The sequence below is a fragment of the Chelonoidis abingdonii genome, chromosome 20, assembly GCF_003597395.2.
Source record: "Chelonoidis abingdonii isolate Lonesome George chromosome 20, CheloAbing_2.0, whole genome shotgun sequence".
Classification (NCBI taxonomy): Eukaryota; Metazoa; Chordata; order Testudines; family Testudinidae; genus Chelonoidis; species Chelonoidis abingdonii.
In genome coordinates this window covers 13,571,066-13,594,923 of record NC_133788.1, presented here as the reverse complement: position 1 = coordinate 13,594,923, position 23,858 = coordinate 13,571,066, and the positions used below count along the sequence as shown (strand labels likewise).

The following is a 23,858-nucleotide window of genomic DNA, read 5'->3' as shown; positions in this document are numbered from 1 at the left end:
GTGACTGGGTTCATAAAATATCATGACCTTCTGTAGCATCATCATTCACCTTCTCAAAGAGTAGGAAAGCCAATTGCATGACTAGGCTAGTATATTTCCAGGACAACTTTGCAAAGGGACATTTGTCCTTGTATGGTAAGTGGGACAGAACACTACACTCTAAGTACTAGCAAGACTCAGATCTCAGTTATTCATCTGTAAATCTGGAGTAACTTTACTGACCTCTCTAGTTACTGAGCATTTACACTGGTGCAATGGAGATCAGAATCTGGCCCTCAGGATTTCAGCAAAGAGCATGCAGTCTCCCTGAATGACTTGTAAAAGCTGAGTTTAGATTTTGAAGGCTGCAGTGAGCTCCTCTGATCTGAAAAGAATGCACGTGAATGGGAAGGGGGGGGGACGTCTTCGTAACTGAACAAATGTGCAGAAAGGTGGGTCCCTGAAGGGGCTTCTGAACTCATTTAAATTCCGTTTCTTTTCTGGTGCAGATCATGGGAAGTTCTGTAGATTTTTATCAGGGCTTTTAAGCCTTTCAGGGGAAAAATATCTTCAAAAGAAAACTGGGGCTTGCAAACAATAGCAATGCCCTCCACCAGCGGAATTTAATTTAAATTCTTCTCTGCAGCTCTACTTTCAATAGTTAGTACAGCGCTAAAGGGGTGTGTTCCTTTCAGTATAGCAGGACTTGCAATACATTTTCCTAGTGTCTCTCTCTATTTCACTTATTTCTAAAGTATTCTGAAAATACATGTATATGGAGAATTTTTTTTAAAGATTCAAAATGAATATTGTCCTTTGTTATAGTGACAGGCTACTATGGATACTGTTTTCTCAAGAGAAACCTATTTCATATCCCCACAGGGAGGAATGTTATCTATCGAGGATGTTTTAGAGCTCCAGAAAATTTAACAGTCACCTTTCCAGCCTCTTTGATACAGTCCAATTTGACGGTGGAGATGTGCTCTGAATTTTGCTCCAAGAAAGTAAGAACAGTTCTCATTTCACTTTTTTCTCTGTATGTGTTAATTTATGAAGTAAATAGAGAAGCTTAGTGTCTTTGGAGCTGTGGATTCAAAAATTAGTTTCCAAAGAACAGATTTCTTCAAAGGAAGCTCACAGTGGCATACCCAGTCTAATTAGTTACGTGGGGGAGGAGAAATCAGAATTCTGCCACTACAGATGATGTACAGAGAAACCAATCCTAAGTGATCATCCAGCGGGCCAGCAGAAAGTAATGTGACATACAATATTGACTAACAAGTACAGACCTGAAATGAATGCTAAATAGGACAGATTCTTCCCTTAAGAGATTCAAGTTCAGTACCTTGTGTGTTGATTGTGCATACTGAATGGAAGAATTATGCCCAGTTGTACCTCCCGCTGCACTGCTTTGTACCTTGTGGGCCTGCTTCTGATCTCAGTTATACTACTGTCAATCACCAGTCACATTGCTGAACTCACTGGAATTACAGCAGTATAACAGTCGTGTATGGGCAATCAGTATCAAGCCTGGGGGCCAGATCCTTCACTGCTGTAAATTTATACCAGCTGACGATTTTGGCCTCCGTGTCTACACACCTTTAAAAAACAAACAACAACAACAAGTATTATGAGTGGGGAAGAAATATTATCTGGTAGCATTTTATACCAACTGTGCACAGGTGTAAGGGAGTGGGTCCAAAGTGTCCAAAATAATTTCAACGACAATCTGATCATCATTGCTTTGACTTTATTCCCATTTCACGCCAGCTTTACCCAGAGATACCTCCATTAACTACAATGGTGTTACTTCCAGTTTACCTGAATGGGTGGAGTTTAAGTTCCACTTTGATGCTGGGAATGATTCTCCACTCTTGCATCTTGTGTGATCATTTTGACAGCTGTCCAAGGTGACTACAAAGAGTCTGATTCTCATTTAAACTTGGGGCTTTAAAGTGGGTGTAGATTATGTTTATTCCCAATGGAAGGCCACTTTGTACTGCCACAGTGGTGTAACACTTGGGGGGGAGGGTTTGACTTAAGATATGCAGCTTCACCTATGTGACTAGTGCAGCTGAAGTCGGCGTATCTTAGGTCAATTTACCTGGCCATGAGGACGGCGGTGAGTTGACTGCTGCTGCTCCCCCATCGACTCCACTTCCGCTTCTCGCCGCGGTGGAGTTCCAGAGTCGACGGCAGAGCGATGGGGGATCGATTTTATCGCATCTACACTAGATGCGATAAATCGACTCCCAATAGACTGATCATCAACTGCCAATCCGGCGAGTAGTGTAGACGTACCCTTAGTTTAAATGAGAATTAAGTTCTACTACTGTTTTAATTGAGGCCTCATCTACACCCAGTTTTGTACCAGTATAACTGGTTGGGGTGCCATTTATTTTTACTGAAATAATTATATTGGTACAACCTCAAATGTGGATTCAGTTATACTAGCACAAAGGTTCCTTATACCACTAGTTCATTCTCCTTTTCATATGAGTCTAAGCTATAAGCACTTTTACACTGATATAATTGTGTCCATACTGCAACCAGGAGGTGTGAATGCAGCATGTGTAGACATGCTAGCTTTGATCTAGGTAACTCATTACAATAGCAGTGAAGCCATGCAGGGCAATCAATTTTTTTTTTCAATATCCAAATTTCTTGATCAAGGTATAGTCAAGGTCCAGACTTCATGGAAAATAACACAAAAATAACAACAACAATAACAAGTAAATAAAACAATTTTGTGAATCCTGACTGGGTATGCACTTGAGGGATTAACCTGTGCTGCCACAGCTTCACTCCTAGTGTTACCAAAGGTACCTATATCAAAGCTAGCTCAGGTGTGCGTATACTAACACACATCTGATTGCAATGTAGACATACCCTAAGAGGGTTGTACTGCCCCTATAATGGCATAGTTAAAGTGATTCCACTTATGTGTTTAGATAAACCATGAGTGGAGAATTCTGACTTAGTAACATCTTACACCCACTTTGCATTGGTGCAAATGACCACACAGTGGCTAATAAAGTTATGCTACTTATTTATTGGCCTGTAGACTGACATAGAGGTCATAAGAATGTAAGAGTGGCAGAGGTGGCTCTAAGAATTTTGCCACCCCAAGGACAGGGCAGCAAGCCGCGGGGGGTGCTCTGCCAGCACCTGCGGAAGGTCCGCTGGTCTCGTGGCTTTGGCGGACCTCCCGCAGGCACCCTCCGCAGGCACACCTGCAGGAGGTCCGCTGAAGCTGCGGGACCAGCAGACCCTCTGCAGGCAAGCTGCCGAGGGCAGCCTGCCTGCCGCTCTCAAGGAACCGGCAGAGCGCCCCCCGTGGCTTGCCGCCCCAAGCACATGCTTGGCATGCTGGGGCCTGGAGCCGCCCCTGAAGAGTGGCCCTACTAGGTCAGACCAAAGGTCTATCTAGCCCAGTATCCTGTCTTCCAACAGTGGCCAGTGCCAGGTGCCCCACAGGGAATGAACAGAACAGGGAATCATCAAGTGATCGATCCCCTGTCGCCCATTCCCAGCTCCTGGCAAACAGAGGCTAGGGACACCATCCCTGCCCATCGTGGCTAATAGCCACTGATAGACCTATCCCCCATGAATTTATCTAGTTCTTTTTTGAACCCTGTTAGGGTCTTGGCCTTGGCATACATCCTCAATCGACTGGGTTTACATCTGCATAACACACTCCATTGATTTGAGTAAAGATGAACTGCTGTAATGGAGTGGGGCATTTGCCCAGGCATTTTCTATTGAGAGGCAGTCCTTTTCCTCCCCCCACGTTGGGTTGTATCTTTGCGCAAAGGAAGAATTGTTTTGTGGTCAGATTTAGCCTAAAGCCAGACGACATGGAGCAAACCAAACATTCAATTAATTTGTCTTCTAGTAACACAAAGTGATTAAAACTATTAAGGTACCAAAAACAAAATCTTCATAATCACTAGGTAGAGTAATTTTAGCAGCTTTTGTCCCTTGATGGGGAGTGGGAAGTCTTTTTCCAGTCAACATATCCTTTCTACCACCTCCTCAGTTCAATGTGTTTTGAGAAAATGCCACTGAAGCATTGTTCTGTGTTAATTAGTTACCATAGTACGTGCACATGCATACGTAATACCAGTATAGGGAGTGTGTGGGAATAAGGGGTAGAGCAAAGCACTGAACTGAAGGACTCCTGGGTTCTATTCCCAACTTTGCCCTTTTTTACACAGGGACATGCAGGGAAATCAATCTGAACTACTTAAAAGTGTGAATTTTAAATGAATTAGTTAAACCACATTAAATCTCTGTGTGGACACTCTTATTCAGAATTAAAGTGGCCTAATTTCAATTTAGAAGTGAATTAAACTAAACTGAATGAAGACCACTTTAATTGGGAATAAAAATGTCCACCTGGGTTTAATGGGGTTTAACTAATCCACTTGTGAGGTGTAATTATTGCTTGTCAATTTCTCAGATGATTGTATGGAAAACCCTGGAGAAGAAAGGTTATCATAAACAAGCACCCAAACACTGATGCCTACATTTTCACAAATGACTGGTGATTTTGGATGCTTCGGTTTTTAGGACACCTTAAAAGGGCTTGGTTTTCAGAAAAGCTAATTCATGAGTACTTAGTTAAGATAAGGCTCTTAGGGACCAGATCCAGCTCTCACTGAAGAATATGGGAAGTTTTCTGTTAAGACCAGTTCCAATTCCCAGTGAAGTTAACTCAGTAAGATAATAGGAACTGGGCCAGATTTTCATCTGTGTAAATCATCATAGCTCCATTAGGTTTTATTTATATTCCAGTAGCACCTAGAGAACCTATTCAGGATCACGGCCCCACTGTGCTATATGTTTGTATAGTGTATAAGAATTGTTCCCTGCCCTTGCAATGTAAAATAAGCAGAGATTTTTATTTCGGGACAGCTAATTTCAAGGTATTTTCCTTTTTACTCTTAGAACAGGCCAGTTGATAGAAATTTGCTAAATGACGTTTGACTTGGTTGCAAAACGAACAGGCTTATTTTCAAACAAACCTGAAATCAGCAGCAGCATCGAGGGATTAACTTTTTTCGATGACGGGCGCTGCCTTTCTTTGCACATGTTAGTGCTTCTCTGTGCTTTTTGGGTAGTCACAACTGTGTCCCCCTGTCTCAAGGAAAGCTGCATCAAAGGTTTAGCCGTGATCAGAGTCGAACTAATTATATATGCTTTTGATCTCTTGGTAATTCATTAATTGAATGGGTTTATAATAAAAAAGAGTTTTAGAGGCTACGGTTAGGATGCATTTATGTAAGTGGTGAAGAAAATGCTGTAAGGAAGGCAAACAAAAATCATTAGAGCTGTGTTAATTAGAAAACTAATGTTTAAGGGCATGGGTGTGGATATTAATGGGACTCTGGTGCAAGTAAACTACTCATATGAGCAGTAAGGGCTTGCAGGCCCAGATCCTGCAAATGTTTACACAAGTAGGAACTTAATATAAACTGCTAGATTCTGCCATTTTGGGGCATATTAGGTAGTAACTTACTCTTCACAGGTGAAATCCTGGCTTCACTAAATTCAATGGCAAAACTCCCAGTGATATCAATGGAGCCAGGATTTCACTCCATGAGCCCAAAGAAGTCCCATTTGTTTCAGTAGGATTGTGGGTACAGTAAGGCTGGATCCAGCAACAGTACTTAAGCACGTGCCTAACTTTAAGCCTGTGGGTTAGGCTCACTGGCTTCAATAGATCTACACTTCCAGAGAACTGGAGTCAAGCAGTAGAGAATTGGTCCCTTTGAACTTCAGTGGGATTGTTCACATGCTTAAGTTTAGGCATGTGCTTAAATCCTTTGCTGGATCAGGGGCTGTGTCACTATTGAAGGTTAGATTGACAGAATGGGGATGGATTGTAGTTCTTGATTAAACAGTAAAAGGAAGTCATGGCTGAATACATTATTTTGCAATCATTCCATTTTCTGCATAAAATATGCACAAAATCTGAATAATCAGGGGGCCGAACATAAAGAGTTGCAGGGCTTCACACTCGTGCTTAGACTCCTAGTGCGTTTCCCAGAACGGTTGTAGGGCTCTCAACGAGTGCAGTACATTTACTGAAAATTGTTCACTGATGAAGCCAGCTCCCTGTTTTTTCCCTTCCCCAACGCACGTTGAAGCCAAAAAGGAAGATTTTATATATTAATTTTTATGGAAATAAGCTCTTAGAAATTCCTTCCAGGATTGAAAATTGCTCTGCATTTTCAGAATCACATCATGTTGCTGAAACCTTAATGTTGTAAATAAAGTAACATTATTATTCGAAATTCTCCAATCATTTTGAAAATGTACAGAGATTTGACAGTTTAATATACTTGATGAAACAAAACAGTTCAAGCAGTTGAAGAGGAGATCTTCCTTTGATTCAAAAATTGCCAACATATTAAAGTCAATAGCATTGAAGGAATGGGGAAGGAATGCTTATTAACTTGGGTTCTCTTTGGGGCTGGCAAATGTGCAAGAATTTTTAGTGAAAAATGCACTCGCTGTGCCGAATTGGTGATCAAGCCATGTTTTCTGGCTGACCAAGGCAGCTTACATTTAATGTTGTTGGGGAAGCATTTCCTGAAATGTGATAATTGATTGGCTTGACAGTTTTTCCCACTTGTTTACAGGCCTCATTGGAGCCGACATGCCAGCCCACAGTATGAAGTAGGGGTGAGAGAGTTAAACCCCATTTGTGGTTTACTTGGGAAGAATCTTCACAGGGAGTCAAATTCTACACTCAAAATGAGCATTTGGGTTAACTTCAAAACCAGTGTTAGAATGCATGAGCATCTGTATTCCAGCCAGTGGGAAAGCACTGGTTACCCCATCTTCACACATAGTGAGGCAACCACAGAGAAATGTTGGGGCTACCAGGAGTGCACTGCACTGGGGGATATCCCCATGATAATAAAAAGATGAGGGGCACATGTCCATCCTTTTACCCAAGGTGGCACCCATGCTCACACAGCACAGACTGTTTCTGTTAGGAGCACAAATAATAGGCATGGAGGCTTATACGTTGGTGCTGTATCTGGGTCAAGTTGAGTATGTGCATAAAGAGAGATCATTACTCAGTGAACCTCTGGCACTGTTCCAGATAGCTCATTTGCTTGGAAGCCTTTAGAAAGATTTCTCCCTGAGGATCTAGGGTTTCAGCTCCCCACCCCCACCCCCCTTGCTGGATATGAATTCTCTGATGCATATTTACGCACAGTATACTAGTAGAATTTGGACCATTCACTAGACACATCTAGTGGAGGTACCAGGTACATTTAGCCACAGGATGTAGGATTCATTCCAAGTTCTACCACTTGTTTGCTGAGGCCAAAGCTCCACTGACAGTAGAGAACTCTGGGAAAGGCACTGAGATACAGATATTGAAAGTGCAACAAGAAATAGCTTCTGAAGTCAGTAGAGTCTGACCAGCATGATGCTTATGTAAGCAAGAGGAGAACCGGGCTTTTCGTATCTTGCACTAGTTTGAAACACTGTGTCTAGTTCACCACCACACTGTATCTTACGCACTAGATCAAAGTGTCAGCATTTCACACTCACTTTGTGTTGGTGGAAATGACTGCAAAGAGGACAGCTTTGCTTGGACTTTTATAAGCTTTCCATAGGTACCATCTTGCTAAGAAAACGATGAAATTTTATTCTAAACCAAACTAGGAGAGGAAATTTATGATTTTACCTATGCTGAAAAGCTGCAGCTCTGTTTGCAAACAGAAATGGGACCATTATGCCCTTGGACTGAATCTGCAAATACTTTTTGACAATCTCATATCTCACTCAGTAAGCAAATGTTGGTAGCATGGGCACAAATGGGGCACACATCATATTTGACTCCTTATCAGAGGCTAAGCACTGGGGAAGTGCAAGAGATAAGCCACTCAGCAGTTTTGTCACGCACTTCCATAGATGAGAATCAAGATGATTTTTAAAAGGCATTTGCTAAAAGTGTACAGATAGTGGCATCTCAGGAAGCCATTCAAATAGATTCAGTGGAATTCAACCCTCTGTGTGCTTGAACAACACTTTGAATGTCTATTAAATGCTTGGTCATGGACATTTAGCTTCCCTGCTACATGCACATGCAAATACACTCACACTTCATGCAAACATTTATTGGGACTCTGTCTTTAAAAGTCCCACAACGTCGCTCTTCTATGGTAAAAAGGGGGGAAAAACTCAGATTCAGCCATTTTTATTCTATATGCCCTTGTTCAGCAAAATGCTTCAGCACCTACTTCACTTTAACCACATAAGTGATCACATCCTTATTAAGAAAAGAACTTAAGCACGTGTTTAACAAAGCCCCAGCTTTGACTCCAACATGTGCTTAGATGCATATGATACACATATAGCGAGTCTAATGCACCAGCTTTATACCAGTATAAGTTCATTGAGGTCAGTGTTTTACTCCTGATTTACATCAGTGCTGAAGGAGAATGTGGCCCACCAGATTCTTCCTCTCTTCCAGAATCCTTTGGACAGTATTTACTTTGGGAAAGAGGAGCTGGCTTCTTCTTCAGAGCTGAAAATCTAGCGCTAGTCCCGGTCCTACTGCCCTTGCTCCTTGACCTCCCCATTGCACGATGCAATAAGGAGCCATATTGCTTTCCCTTTCTGCTCTGCCTGCTGGCTAAGCTTTGTAGCGTTTCACCTATTCTCCCCATTCCCGAAGAGAGAGAGAGAGAGCTATGCTGACAATTTAATGCATTGTCATTAGAGTTGGTTTAAAAATTCCAATTTTTAGCTGGAAAGTTCCATAGGGAAAAATTCTCTCATTTTCACTGAAATTTCCTATAAATTCGTTCCAGTTTTTTGGTGAAAAACTGAAGCCAAAAGTTGACGTGTTTGAAAACTGTTTTTGGTTTTGTTTTGTTTTTTTCATTTAAAAACTGGAAAGTGGCATCAAATTTTCCCATGAAAATTTTGGTTCCTTCCTTAAAAGCCATTTTTCTTCAAAATTGTGTTTTCACGGAAAAAGATTGGCCAACTGTAATTGGGTCCCCATCCCCCATTGATGAAAATGCAGTTTTTGACAAAGGGGACAAGTCTTGTCACATGACTCCGCACGCCTGGCCTATTTAAATCCATTTGTTCAAAAGGCTGTGAGCTCCTTTTCAGGAACAAAAGCACTTTGCAGAGGAACTTTATGATAGGAGCTTCTTCTCAACATTGCAGATGTTAAAGAACAATACATCAGTTTAATTCTTAGGCAAGCATTGGCATAACTCCTCATTCCAGGAACTAAAGGATTTCCATCCTTGTAACACTGAGATATTCACGGCTATAATCCAACAGGCTGTATTAGCATCCATATGGCAAGTGTTAACCCTCACACTCAAAAGCAACTGGATTTCCTTGAGACATTTCCAGAAGAGTTCCGCTGCCTTTTAGATATCTAAATAAGGGCCATATTTTCAAAAGTGCTAAGCACACAAAAAAGTGGCACTTAATTATTTAGTTTCCTGAGCTTGTATTTATCAACACTATGCAGTCTCTCTTCCCCCCACCCCCTCCATCTATCATTTTCATGTCTAAAATTAAATAAATATGCAAAACCAGAAAATTGCCAATTCCCATATGCAACCTTGCAGTAATACAAAGTTTTGTCCTTGCATAGTGCCTGTGATAGGAAGATCTCAAAGTGTATTGCACTCGCTAATTAACATAGCCTCATAGTCCCCTATAAAGCAAGTATTAGACCCATTTTACAAACAGGAGCACAGTAGATGTTCATGGATTTATAGATTGTAAGGCTAGAAGAGACCATTGTGAACATCTAGTCTGACCTCCTCTATTAATCAGACCATAGAATTTCATGCATGTTGTGTTACCTACAAACAATGTCACAAGTGATAGAGTCAGGATTAAAACCTCTAGGTCTCCACCCTCAACATTGTGCACCAGTTCCTACACTGCAGTCCCTCTCTATAAAAATTCCTAGCATTTCAGTCCCAAAGGTGCATGCCAATAGAAAAGTTTTTAAGGGAAAAAATATCCAGTCTCAAGACCGGAGGAGTTATTTTATAAACAAGAGTCCAAAAGAATATTTTTAAAAGGAGGAAAAATGGGGATGATGTTTGAATGGGGAGAACTTGCTCATAAACTTGTGGTTTTTCAAGCTCTCCCAATCCTTCTGCTCCATTCACACTTCCAAAACTAAATTATGTTGTTATAATCCTTCCCTACTGCGTACTTAAAATATGTCAAATATATATCACTGTGTTCCACTGGTTCTACACAGTGAAGCAAGCCTGCCTTGTTTTAGTAACCCCACTGAAGTCTAAGGGCCTAATTTAACATTGAATCCAACCCAAGATGTGCTGTCAACATGGAAGGGAAAAGACACCAGGGATTTTCAACAGACCTCAGGGCCAGATTTTTAGGTGCTTAGCTCCCACAACTGGGATTGGGTTTTCAAGCAAGCTCAGCTCCCATGTAAGCATATAAATAAATGGCCAGATTCTCAAAGAGATGAATTCTTGAAAATTTTGCCAATAAATATCACCCCCGGTGCTCCTGGGGGCTGAGAACTTTTGAAAATGTGACTCTTAGTTTGGTTCATAAATAGGAGCTGAGCTTTTTTGAAAATCTACCCTCAATTGCAGGTGCACTTAACAAAAAAATCTAGTCTGAGCTTCTTGAAAATCTGGTTCCTAGTATCTGGATGTGTTGTTTAATTTTATGTATCTCCAGTCACACTTTGATAGCAGCATGGTAGATATTGACCCATGTGATCAATGTAAATTCCCAAGTGCCCTAGGAGAGTCAGCCCCATTTTTCAAAATGATTTAGGGGTGCCTGCAGAGTTTAGGTGCCCACAGGGTTAGGCGGCAGTTGAGCAGGAGTTTTGTGACTGCCTTTAGTGCCTAAATGTTAGACTTAGTCCCTCTTTGTGAATCCCACCGTAGGCGCTTAGGTTGCCAACATTAAAGTCTAGGTGCCTAAATTTCAACAGCAGGCCTTGTGCAGTCACCTGAGTCCCAACACTGCCAAGCAGCTCAATGCCTAACTCACATCTAAGCCCCAGTGGGATTCACAAACAAAGCGTTCCCCTGCCCATCTTGCCTTCGGCACCCCAACCCAGTAGATATACTTTAAGAGAGGCATAAAGTAAAATTGCAGTATGAAGTATTTATTTCAAGGGCTGGTCTACACTGAAAAGTTACATTGGCCTAGCTATGCCTCTCAGGGGTGTGTAAAATCCACACGCCTGAGAGACAAGGCTAAGCTGACTTAAGCCCTAGTGTAGACAATGCTAAATCAATGGAAGAACTCTTCCGTCAGTCTAGCTACTGCCTGTCAGGGAGGTGGATTATGGACAGCAATGGGAGAACCTCTCCTATCACCATAGTGTCTACACTCCAGTGCTACAGCAGCACAGCTTTGCCACTGTAGTGTTTTAAGTGTAGATGTAGCCCAAGACACAAGGGAAGTGAGTGGCAAAGGTGCCCGTCGTGCCTCTTTAACTCACCCATGCAGTGACTGCATATAACTGAATATGGTACCATAGATCTCTCACTGGCTCTGGAAACCCTGATGGAGGCCCACATGTGCTGTTACTTCAGTCTCTTTGTCTGCGATGGTGTAAACATTTCTTCCTACTATATTTTTAACAGAGTTTGGTGTAAAACTGATTGGCTTTGTTTTTAAATGACTGTTTTCTGCTTATGATTCATCAGCTTGGGAGAGTCCCCTCTGAAAGCTATACAAAATAAACACTGTTTGGGCACTCAGACATGTGAATGAGTCAGAATAGGAGATATTTAGTTCTTCATGGTCTTCCATTGTTTTTGCAAATGTATTTAGCATTTAATTCATCCTGCTTTCCCCCTTGATCCTTTTTCTGAAAACAGAATTCTTGAAGTCCAAGGACAGTTTTCTTCCCTGTGGGCTCTATCCTGGCAATTGACCTCAGTGGTTATTCAATTTTGTACTTAGTCTGGGCTAGATCCTCAGCTGCTGAAAACCAGAAAAATGGTGCTGATGTTGATGTGGCTATATTGATTTGCACCAGCTGAGGAGCTGGCCTGTGGAATCTTTAAATTGGGGATGAATCTCTCTCTAAAAAGTTATGCTCTAGTTCAGCAACAAATTATTGGGATTAGTAATGGTGACTTTTATAGTAAAGAAAACAACATCCTCCATTGTAGGAATTACCAGATGGCATTCTATGGGCCGTGTTCCACAGAAAGTTAGAGTGGATGACCATAGAGGTTTCTTCTGTCCTTAGATTCCATAAATTAGTAGTAGACATGGAAAGTGTTTTGAATCTCTAAGTTCTCAGCAAAACAATCAGAAAAAGATTCAACAACGTGTCCTGAGAAATGGACAACAGGTCTAATAATGACATAGGTATGAGATTTTCAATGAAAACAAATATCGCTTTGATCCTGACAGTTTGCCCTTTGAAGATACAGTTTTTGCTTTTATATTGGGACCGTCCTCTTAGAATTGTTGATGCCAGGGCATTTGCATTCTGATCTATTTTCTCTCTTGGATAGGAATTTCCCTTGGCAGTCATCGGAGGGCCAGAATGCTACTGTGGCTATCCCACAATGCATTTCACTCTTCACGACAGCATGGACAGGTTGTTCTGCAGCAGACTGCAGAATGTCAGTAGTATGGCTGAGGTGCCAAGAGAAGAGAATTACTATCATGTCTATCAGACTCCAGTACAAGGTAAATGCTGCAACTCAGCAAGAGCCCTCGGAAGTCAACGAAGCTATACCTGTTTACACCAGATGAACATCTAGCCATAGAGGTGTTAGCTCTAAAGTCCAGGCCAAATTCTGGTTTGAATCACTAAAGTCTTCCTATACCTAAATTCCCCATGCACTTTCAGTTGTATATGGTAGTCTTTCACTTTGTTTACCAAATGGATATGTGATTTTGTCAGGCACTATTGAAAAATGGATCATTTTCCAACCCAGACATGGCAGCATTTCAGGGGTAGATAAAATGGTTCCAAAGTGCTGTAGGATTCTTTGCTGCATATGTGTGTATAAACATATGTGTTAAATAGCATTAGCATGTGTTTTATATACACACTATACATACATGTAATATAGAAATTAACACAAAATTAACACTGTGGTATGTGATGTTTACAAGAGTAAAATAGCCATGCAAGCAAAACAAGATGTTATTGATACAACATAATCAAGTAATGGCTTTTGGAAATCCCTGGCCTTAAAATTCCTGGCCAGTTCCATGGGCTTTAGATTTTTCAAACAACTTTAACTATACAAATTAGAACTTTCCCTTCACTCTAAACTAAAACTACACTGATATCGTATTGAACTTCAATAAACCTCCTTTCAAAAGAGAATTTCAGACATTTTTACAAACAATGAATTAAGCCTTACAAAACCCTGTGGGTGTAAGGAATTATCCTACAGGTGGGGAAATTAAGGCATAGAGCTTGTCTGCACTTAAACACTGTGACTAAGGCCAGAAGGGACCACCAGATCATCCAATGTGACAGCCTGTATCTCACAGACCAGCAACACCACCCATCACCTACTCACTGAACCCAGCCACTCCCACCTCTTGCCCAGAGCCAAACAATAGCTATGCCACAGTCAAAAATAGAACCTAGATTTCTAGTTTTGTTCTTTAACCACAAACCGTGCTCTCTCCGACTCATACATATTGCAGTTATAGTTGCATTAAAACCAGTGCTACCAGCATTTCTAATTTACTTGAGACATCTTCCTCTAAATACTCATCCTCAGAAGCATCTAAAGTAGGTTGGTAACATTGACAATAAGGCTTCAATCCAGCAAATCACTTAAAGTTAACCGGATACTTAAGTGCATGAGTAGTTTTACTGATCTCCGTGGGACTATTCATAGGCATGAAGCTGAGCATCGCTCTAAGAGCCCTGCTGGACAGGGGCCTGAACTTCTGCTCATAGCCCATTTTCACCAACATGTATCAGACTCAAAGTAGAGTAAGTAAGGCCCACTTCTGAGCATTTATTGGTTCATACCCCTATTGGACTACAGCCCTCTGAACTGATCTGAAAATCCGGAGATTTAATAAGGCACATTTCAAGATGTTTGGAAGTTCAAGTTATTTTGGGTAAGAATCCAGCAGTTCAGGCTAGGAATTTTCCCATCAGCTTCAGCCAGAACAGGATCAGGGTTCCAAATCTGAACTCTGACTACTTCAAAGCATGCTTTGATTTTAGAAATCACGCTGAGGAGGGATATTGGGGCACCCTCCGTGCTGGATTATGTGCAGGCATTCGTCCATGGCAACTTTTAAATGGATGGCACTGCATGCAATGGGATAAGGAGCAATGTGCAGCATTTCTTCTTTCTATTCATTAGGGATGACCATACATAGCCCCTTCCTGGGTTATCCTCATTCCCCGTTCTGAGGTTAGGCAGGCATTAATAGGTACACATATATAATACCAAGCTCTCGTGTCGCACTTTTCAACAGAAGATCTCAAAGTTTTTTTCAGAGGAGGTCCGCATCATTATCACTGTTTTACAGATAGGGAAATGGGCAGGGAGAGGCAAAGTGACTTTCCCAAGGTGGAGACCGGAGTAGAACCCAGGCCTCCCGAGACCCCTTGTGGTGGACCATCTACTAAGGCACGATGCCTCATATTCACAGGCAATGCCAGTAAAGTAGTGTAATGATTGTGAACTCCTTCAGTTTCACAATGTAAGATGTCTATACAGATTCTGAAATATAACTAGAGAAAATAGCTCATAGACGACCACTCTCTGTTTTAAAGTTGAATCCATTTCATGTTAATATATACATGGCCAGGGTTTGATACTATCTTCTGAGTGAGAAAAGCTCACTAGACAGCTGACCCTACTTTCTATAGCATCCCTTGCTTTGCGGATTGAATTTTGAGACTGTCATTGGCCCTGTTTGCAGCAGATCTGACATAACGTGCTCGTGAGACAGGTTACGCCCAGCCTTTCTGAAGTACCGGAAAACCTAATTTCTTTTGATTTCCATTTCAGCACAAGCCTTTCAGGAAGGATGTTGAACTGAAATCTGAAGCTTAATCCCTGCCCTTCCTCCCCGCCCCCCATGTTGATTATGGCCCATTGACTAATTTGCAGATACAACGGGAACATTCTTTACATACATGTTTAGAGACAGATTGTGGGGTTTAAGAGACTGCCTTGAGTTAGGAGTGGTGCATCATTCCCCGCCCTATAAAGAGCCATATACAGACAAAGACACAATCTTGCCTAGTGTTGTTCCATAGTGGGTGAGCAATCTGCCCCATCTCACCCTTACCATTTGCATTAATTTATGGCTATTTCCTTTGCAAAGCACTCAGAGGTTCCGCCGGGAGGCAGCAAAAGGTCTGGGCGATACAGTTACATATGTAGGGCCAGATCGTCAGCTGGTATAAATTGGCAGAGTTCCATTTTCATATGAAACTACACCAAGCTACACCAGCTGAGGCTCTGGCCCGTATACTGTAGATAGGCAAGTATGTACTGATGCTGCATGACACATGACTGTTGGAGGATTAAATGCCAAGGATGCATCATTCTGTAATGCTGAACACGCTTCTGTAAATGGAAAGAGCTACATCATCTGCCTGCGGTGCTATTTTTTTTAGTGATGCTTCTTTGCAAGCAGTGGTCCTGATTCCTTTTCCTCCCCCAAAATATACCTACATTTTTTCTCTCTGTATGGAAATCAGTGGATTATTCTGTAAACAGACACCACAGTCAGCAGTTGTCACCAAGATGACATTTATACAGCTACAAAAAGAATGACTGTGGCTGTCCGTAATGGCAATTATATTTTTAAAACAGCACATGCAATCTGTCTTGTTTGCAATATTTTAGCACTGCTTTTGCAACCTTGAAGGGCCTTCAAAGCATGGAATATTGTTTTGCTTTTGAAAATCCTAGGCTAAGAGGTTAAATTGAGCTCTAACTTATAGGAAACCCCTCCTATTGCAATGAGATATTTGATTCACAAGCCTAATGGTACCTTCAGACGGTCAGTGAACAGCCAGCCTGCCAGGCAATAGTAGTTAACAAACATGCATCCAGGGGCTTTTATTAGAACCTGCAGGTAGGTACAATAATTTGCTGCAGTCCTAATAATAAAGCATTGCCTAACATGACGCCAGTCTCTTGAAAGCCTCCTCTAAGGAGAAACTCTTTGGCCTCTTAAGGCTGAATTAATTTTGAGAAGTATCTGAATCACAGCTGGACTCAGACTGATATCCTGTGGTATAAATAGAAAAATGAAAGCAATAAACCTTGTAATCAGTAGCTGTCAGTAAAATTAATAAGTAGTCACCATGCTTACAATGAAATATCTTCTGTACTTACAGACACCCGATGCACAGATAGGAAATTCCTCACTACCAAATCCAAAGTGTTTGTTGCTTTGTCTAGTTTTCCTGGGGCCGGGAATACCTGGGCTCGTCATTTAATAGAGCATGCCACTGGCTACTACACTGGAAGCTATTACTTTGATGGAACCCTGTACAACAAAGGTATTGTGGTCGGAGACACGTGGAAACATGAAATCAGCTTTAAACATGCACGTTTATTCACTTGTTTTGACATTTGTTTCTGTTTAGAATAAATACATCTGTCAATATTATAAACACCTGTGTTAAAAATTAAACATTTGGAATGTGAGAGTACCATCCTCTGTACAGTGTACAGAGACTGGTTGAATAACATACACAAACTGATTCACAAACATTTTCATGAGTAAAAACTTGTTCTGATTTGTGGGTCATATTAGGTAAACTATGCAAATTTGAGCATCTATTATTATCATCATCATCTTTGTCTGTCTGTCTGTCTCTCTCTCTCTCTCACACACACACACACAGACACACCCCTCTTTCTCCCCTTGCCCCATTGTCAGAACTGGCCCATGAAGAATTTTATAGGCAACAAATGAGCTAGATTCTTAGGCTAAGATTTTCAAAGGCACCTAAAGAATTTGGCCATGATTTTCAAAACTGACTAGTGGCTGTGGGCCCAATGAGAGACATTAAATGGCCCTAAATTTTTGAAAGTGCTGAACAGCTGCCCTCTGAAAATCAGGCCCCTTTAAGGTGCCTCAAGTTCGGCACCCAAAAATCACTAATCACTTAAGAAAATCATAGAATGCTAGAAATGTTGGGCTGGAAGGGACCTCCAGAGGTCATCAAGTCCAGGCTCCTGCACTGAGGCAGGACCAAGTATACCTAGATCATCCCTCTCCGGTGTTCATCTAACCTGCTCTTAAAAGCTTCCAGTGATGGGGATTCCACAACCTCCCTTGGAAGCCTATTCCAGAGATTAACTACCCGTATAGTTAGAAAGTTTTTCTAATATCTGACCTAGATCTCCCTTGCTGCAGATTAAGTCCATTAGTTCTTGTCCACCTTTTCCCTGCCCCTACCCTGCCCCAACTCCAGCCCCTCCCTGCCCCTATTGGACCCCTTCCCCAAATCCCCGCCCCTGCCCTACCTCTTCCCCGAGTGCACCGCATACCCCCTCCTCCCCCTCCCTCCCAGCCACGCGAAACACCTGTTTCACAGCGCAAGTGCTGGGAGCTGGGGGGGGAAACGGGCACACTGCGCACTTGGGAAGAGGTAGAGGTGAGCTGTGCGGGGAGATGCTGCTGGGTGCTGAGCGCCCACCAATTTTTCCTCGGAGCACCCACAGAGTCGATGCCTATGCCTGGGTTCTCTTTGTTCCCATTTTTAAAGATCGGTTCTGTGTTTGCCATTCTCCAGTTCTCTGGGACCTAGCTATTCTTCATGAGTTCTTGAAGATAATTGCTAACCATTCTGAGATTGCTTCCAGTAATTCTTTGGCCACCCAAGGCTCATCTATTTACAATTATTAATATTGTGGTAGTACCTGGAAGTCTCAGTCATAGCCCAGGACCCTGTTGTGCTAGGAGCTGTACAAACCTAGGGGAAAAAAGGTGGTCCCTGCACCAAAGAGCTTACTGGCCAAGTAAAATTAAAAATTAATAGTCACATAGCTGGTCTTTGATAGAATCAGTGATAGAATTCCGGACCTCCTGACTCCCAGTCCAGGGCTTGATCCAGTAAGTTACTTTGTCTCTTGTAGTTTTTAGAAGTTTACACCATTAGAGGACCTCATTTATAATGTGAAACCTGAATTTTTTTTAAAACAATGAATCCTTCATATTTTAAAATAGGTTTTAAAGGAGAAAAAGACCACTGGAGAAGCAGGAGGACTATCTGTGTGAAAACACATGAAAGTGGCAAGAGAGAGATTGAAATGTTTGACTCCGCCATCTTGTTGATAAGGAACCCATATAAATCTCTAATGGCAGAATTCAACAGGAAGTGTGCTGGCCACCTGGGATATGCAACAGAGAGGAACTGGAAGAGTAAAGGTAACATGCCAAGCCATTGCTAACCAATGGACATCTAAAATGGCCTTCAAACGATAACCCTTGAAAGTGGGGTGCTATGGGTGTTGTTGGTAGGGCAATGCACTGAGGGCCTGATCAAAAGTTCATTAAAGTCTTTGGGAGTTTTGCCACTGAGGTTAGTGAACTTTCCATCAGGTCCTAGGGCAGAGGGAGGCCCCCAGAAACCTCAGAAAGGGAGCACAGCGCCAGGACTAGCACAGCACTGAAGTTCCAATAGTGGCCAAGGAGAAGCAGCCTGGCCGAGAGAATGTCTCTCTGCAGAGAAACGCCACACACAATCCATTTAACCAGGCTATGTGCTGTGGTGAGAATTTGTCCCAACAGTATCTAATAGGTGAGAGCTATTAAACGGATTAGTTTAAGATCCAGGAGATGATGGAACAGGATTTGTTGGGGTACATTTTTTATGCATTTTACAGGCATTACTGTAGTACAGAGTAGTAATAATAGGACTCGTTGACCGTTACTCAGAGCCCCTGAATACGTTTTTAAAATGCACCCCTCACACTTCATTTTTCTTTTGATACTTTCAGCGGGCAAAGTAAATGAGACTTTAAATCCCCCCATCAGAATGCTTTGCTACATTCATACTTTACAATGCTAAAGAACTCAGCATGGGCTTCTCCTTTTGTATATCCAAAGCATTAGAATAAGGGGATGGGCAAACTGCATAAACTCTTTTGGGAGGTTCTCCAACATGGTATATTTCTATCCTGAACCCATGGTTCCCCCCACACACACACATCCCCCACAACCAAGGACCATTCGTTTACAATCTAACAAACAAGACAAAGGAAAGGAGTGGAGTGGGGGCACTGGGTGGCAGAGTTGCCTAAGATCAGGCACATCAGTGGCAGAGCTGGGATTAGAATCCAGATCTCGTGACTTCCTGTCCAATGCCTTCTCTGTTAGAATCACTCCTCTCTTTGCAGCAATTGATTAAATATATGTGCTGCAGGTTTACTCCAGTGGTTTCAATATACCAGTGTTCTACTTGTGAAGAATTCGGCACAGGCTTTCTAGTTCAAGCAATTCAGGGAAGTCCTATGGCCTGTGTTATACAGGAGGTCAGACTAGATCATCATAATCGTTCCTTCATTTTTGAAAATCTTTTATAGATTTCCTCCCCCCACACACCAACACGCCCCTTTCTCTGCTTCTGTTTTTCAATATATTTTCTAAGCAACAAACTCAGCAACTTTTATATTCAGACCTAACACAGCCAGTTAGTGGGGGTTCAAACTAGAGCTGACTTTAAAAACTGTGAACATTTTCCACTAAAAAGTTTAACTTTTCTGTGAAAAAAAAAATTCATTGGAATTTCAAAATTTGAAGAAAAAGAAATCTCACCAGCTTTAGATCAAACTTGGGCAAAAAGAAGTCAGCGGTCCCTAACAAACAGGACAAGTACTGCTCCAATTTAGACTTTTGCTGCCCCATTCAGCAAGATTATTCTATTGCTGCTCCAGGAGAATGTTTGGGAAATGATTAAAACACAGTGTGGATAAGATCATCTAATATTTCCCCTCTTCCCATCTCTTTCCCCAATGTTTAGAATGGCCAGACTTTGTCAACAGCTATGCCTCATGGTGGGCCTCTCACGTCTTAGACTGGTTAAGATATGGAAAACATCTTTTCGTTATTCACTATGAAGACTTAAAACAGAATCTCATCCCCAACCTGAAAGAAATGGTGGAATTCCTAAACATGACGGTGACAGAGGACCGACTGCTCTGTGTCGAAAACAACAGAGATGGGAATTTCAAGCGGTCAGGTGCTAGGCAGAAGGATTTTGAGCCATTTACCCAGGAAATGAAAGATCTTATCAACAGCTACATTCTGACAGTGGATGAAGCCCTGAAAAGAAGAAACCTGACAGGGCTGCCAAGAGAGTATGTTCCAAGATGATATCCCAGTTGCTGTGTTTTTAAAATAAAATAAAATAAATAAATACAAGACCAGAGCTTTATAGCAGCAAAAGCAAAGATGTTCTTGGAGTCTGCTGAGGAATGCAAATTCTCTCCACTCTTGGATGTTCTTCAGGGGCATTAAGTGCTTCAAAAGGCAAGCAATGAAGGATGGAAATTGGTTTATAAACCAAGGAAAAAGCTATTAGTGTCCGCCTATGTATGTCCTTCCCTATATAAATGGCTACAAATTTAACAGTTGTGCACTGCTAATTCTGGAAAAGGATTCCTTCTTCTCATCCTTACTGTCTACTAGCAATAACTGTCAAGAATAACTTGAGATTTTGCAGTGCTTGATTTGGAAATTCATCATACATGTGTATGAACCCTCAAAGCTGATCAATATTTTCATTCAAGCTTTTAAGAAAGTTAGTTGCTTTCTTTTTAAATTCCCTCCCCCCTCTCTCTCCTAAATTCTCTGGTTGCCCTCCACTCATCCCAACATCCTCACATTAGACTTTTGTTGGTATGCAAGGGAGAAATAGAAATATACCTGCAGTGAACACTTCCACAGAGATATGAACAGTCAGACAAACCTTGTCTAAGGCTCACCTTAAAAACCTAAGCTTGGACTGGTCCACTGACTTGTCAGAAACTTTATTGTTGCATGGTAGATCTGATTCAAGACTGACCTTTGGGCTGGAATCAAGGAGCGTGGTGGGTCTCCCTTGCTGGTAGGATATATAGCCCCATACAGAAGGGGCCTGAGCAGGGGAAAGAAGGAATTCCCAACAGGAGAAAATGGCGATTCACAATAAAGGGATGGGCAAAAGCTCCATGATATCATCCCACTCAAACCAGCCCCAAATTCAGAGGCATACTTCAGGCTTTGTAAAGGTCCCATTGTATATTATATTCTTGCTGGGTTGGGGAAGAGTGAAGAGATCAAGAGAAGAACAAAGCATTTCATTTCTATTACAAGTGACGCTCAATGCCTGAGTGGGAACCCTTTGTCCTTAAGTTTATGGTCTCTACAATGAGTCCTGCCCTTGGGCGTGGTGTGCCATTTGGGTCCAAACAACAGCTTAGCTGTGTATAGTGCTGAAGACTTTTCTATTGCAAGGATAGTGGCTATAGTCAAGTGATTAAAACTAGTGAGTTGGAGGATTGGGGAAGGTGACAGAGGGAGCCATGGGAGAACAGAAGCTCTATGGGTGAGCGGTGCTGGTGGTAGACTGGGTGAGTGAAGAGGACCATGCAGTGTGAGGTCACATAGCATGCTTGCTGGCCTCTTAGCAGACAAAAAAAATTCATATCTGGGTAGATTCGCCCCTTCCAGATGTCTAAGCTCACTCATTGTTTTCCCCAGGAGCCATCTTCAGCTTTCCTCCCAACCACTTAAGGGCTGTTATTTAGAGTTAGCGATGAAGTAACTTTTCTTTTGCGACAACATAGGTCCCATATGTAACTATGGTTGTTGTACACTGAAAGGTGGATGATTGTCCAGGCTGGGGTTGGCAGTGAGAGGGTTAATTCCATTATGCTTCCCTTCAATTTATTACAATTCATTCTTGAACACATGCAGCAACATGACACCGATTAGCTTTGTGCTTTCAGATATGAGACAGCTTCACTCTAAGGGTGTCCAAGAGCCACCTTCGGTGTCAGCAGGAGTCACATATGAAGCTCAGAGACTTTATATCACCCTACATGCTTTGAGGCTAGGCCTGGAAGGTTGTATTACTCTACAGTGCATCTGTTCATGTTAACTTTAAAAAATTCCCCCAAACTCCCGATGGAATTTTAGTTTTAATAAAGAAATAATAAAACAGTTTATATGAAGGGAGCTGGACCTCCTTTAAGTATGTACCATTGATGCTTTGAAAAATATAGTAAATCAAGCACAGTCTCCTCCGTGTCTTTTATAAGTTTTCCTTGTTTGTGCTCTGCATGTAATTGTCTTTTCTTTCTTTCTTCCTCGGAAGAATTGCTCAATATCATGAAACTAACTACACAGTCCCATCTCAGCTGGAACCAGAAATGGATGGAGACTTTATTGCTTGAGTGAGGAGAGAAATTCAGGTATGAATGGAGAAAAATGCCCTCTATGTGCCTGCTTTTCCACTCTGATTCTGCAGTTTACACCAGTTAACTCCCATTAATCGCAGGGCAGCTGTTTGTTATGTACACCAATGTGAGAGAGTTTACAGTGAAGACCAGTAAGTCTAATTCTCTTCTCACTTACATGAGTAGTAAACCATAAATGAAATCAATAGAACTATGCTGCTGCAAATCCAGTTTAAGATATGTGGAGGATGATAATAGAGACAGAAGAATGTCCCTGTGCCAAAGATTTTTGAGGCTCCATTCAATTCTAATTAGTTTTAAGTGGAACCCAGGTAACCTTCAGTATTTTACTTAACAAGCTATGCTAAAAGAGAGTAAGAGTTGTCTTTAAAACATAGACCAATGAAGATATGCTGGATACAGATAGATGTTTGAAAGGCTTTCTTCCTATCTTGTAAGGAAGGAATATAGTAGTGCCCAGAACTCTTGGTCAAAAGCAGGGCTTCATGGCTCTAGGTGCTGCACATACAGTCCGAAGGTAGGGGGGAGAGGAAGCATTTCTCGCTAAAATTTTCATAAGTATCTAAGTGACATGGATCTTACCTTTCAGGATCTTGGCATAAGTTCCCATTTTCAAAAAGGGCCTTGTCCCCTTAGGTGCTTTTGGAAGTTATACCCGCTATCCCATTTTAGGGATGGAGAACTGACAGATACAGAGTGTGACACTTGCCCAAGGAATTTTATTGATTCCAGTGCTCATTGGATCAGACCCTCAATACACCCACAGCCTTACTCCCCACATATTAATTTGTTTCAAGTGGTAGGTAACTAATACTGCTGATGCAAATCCAGATGGGAAGCAGTTATGCATACCGAGTACAAACAAGTCAGTCTGTGTGCCCCAGTCTCAGACAGTAATGAGAATTGGCTTCATAGATCAAGAGGCAGCATATAGTCCCATTTTACTTCGGAAAGCCTACATCTTCTCTGTCCACTGCCTCACTAGCTTTTCAGCTGGAATGGAGTTTACCCAGAACATGGGTACAGCAATGTAACAAAGGTCATATCATTTTATTTTAAATTGAGGGGCCTAGCAGCAGCATTTTAATTAAGACTATGTCCGTGTTTATTATATAAACCTTGTTTGTAATAGCTTATAACACAGCTATTTTCATTTACATCAGGGCAAAAGAACACAACAGATTAACCAAGAAGCAATAATAGAAGACTGATTTAAAATGTGTTGGTTCTGAGAAACATGGATGCCATATAATTCTAGAAGAGGGAAGATATTTATTTTTCTAAAAAATTATTAACGCTATATACAGGGTCTTCATTTCAATGCTTATTGATTTAGTGGACCACTTTCTCCAGTGGTATCATAATGTGTCGTCAAATGGAAAGTGGATGTTAAAACACTAAGAAGTCAGACCGGTGCCATTTTATGCCACTTTGCAATTG

The 23,858-nt window shown here is 41.7% G+C and overlaps 1 protein-coding gene across 2 annotated transcripts in view; it reads left to right on the top strand.

Annotated features, from left to right (window-relative positions):
- The window catches only part of WSCD1 (WSC domain containing 1), a 56,318-nt gene extending 34,640 nt beyond the window's left edge, over positions 1 to 21,678 (top strand). Inside the window, exons 5-9 of one of the 2 annotated variants that reach the window (XM_032779459.2) lie at positions 862 to 983; positions 12,513 to 12,690; positions 16,343 to 16,507; positions 18,184 to 18,384; positions 19,979 to 21,678. In XM_032779459.2, coding sequence (XP_032635350.1) covers positions 862 to 983; positions 12,513 to 12,690; positions 16,343 to 16,507; positions 18,184 to 18,384; positions 19,979 to 20,331 — 1,019 coding nt within the window. In that variant the 3' untranslated portion in view covers positions 20,332 to 21,678. The remainder of the gene's footprint in view (positions 1 to 861; positions 984 to 12,512; positions 12,691 to 16,342; positions 16,508 to 18,183; positions 18,385 to 19,978) is intronic. The other variant, XM_075073969.1, reaches the window with a different exon arrangement.
- The last annotated feature ends 2,180 nt before the right edge of the window (positions 21,679 to 23,858 follow it).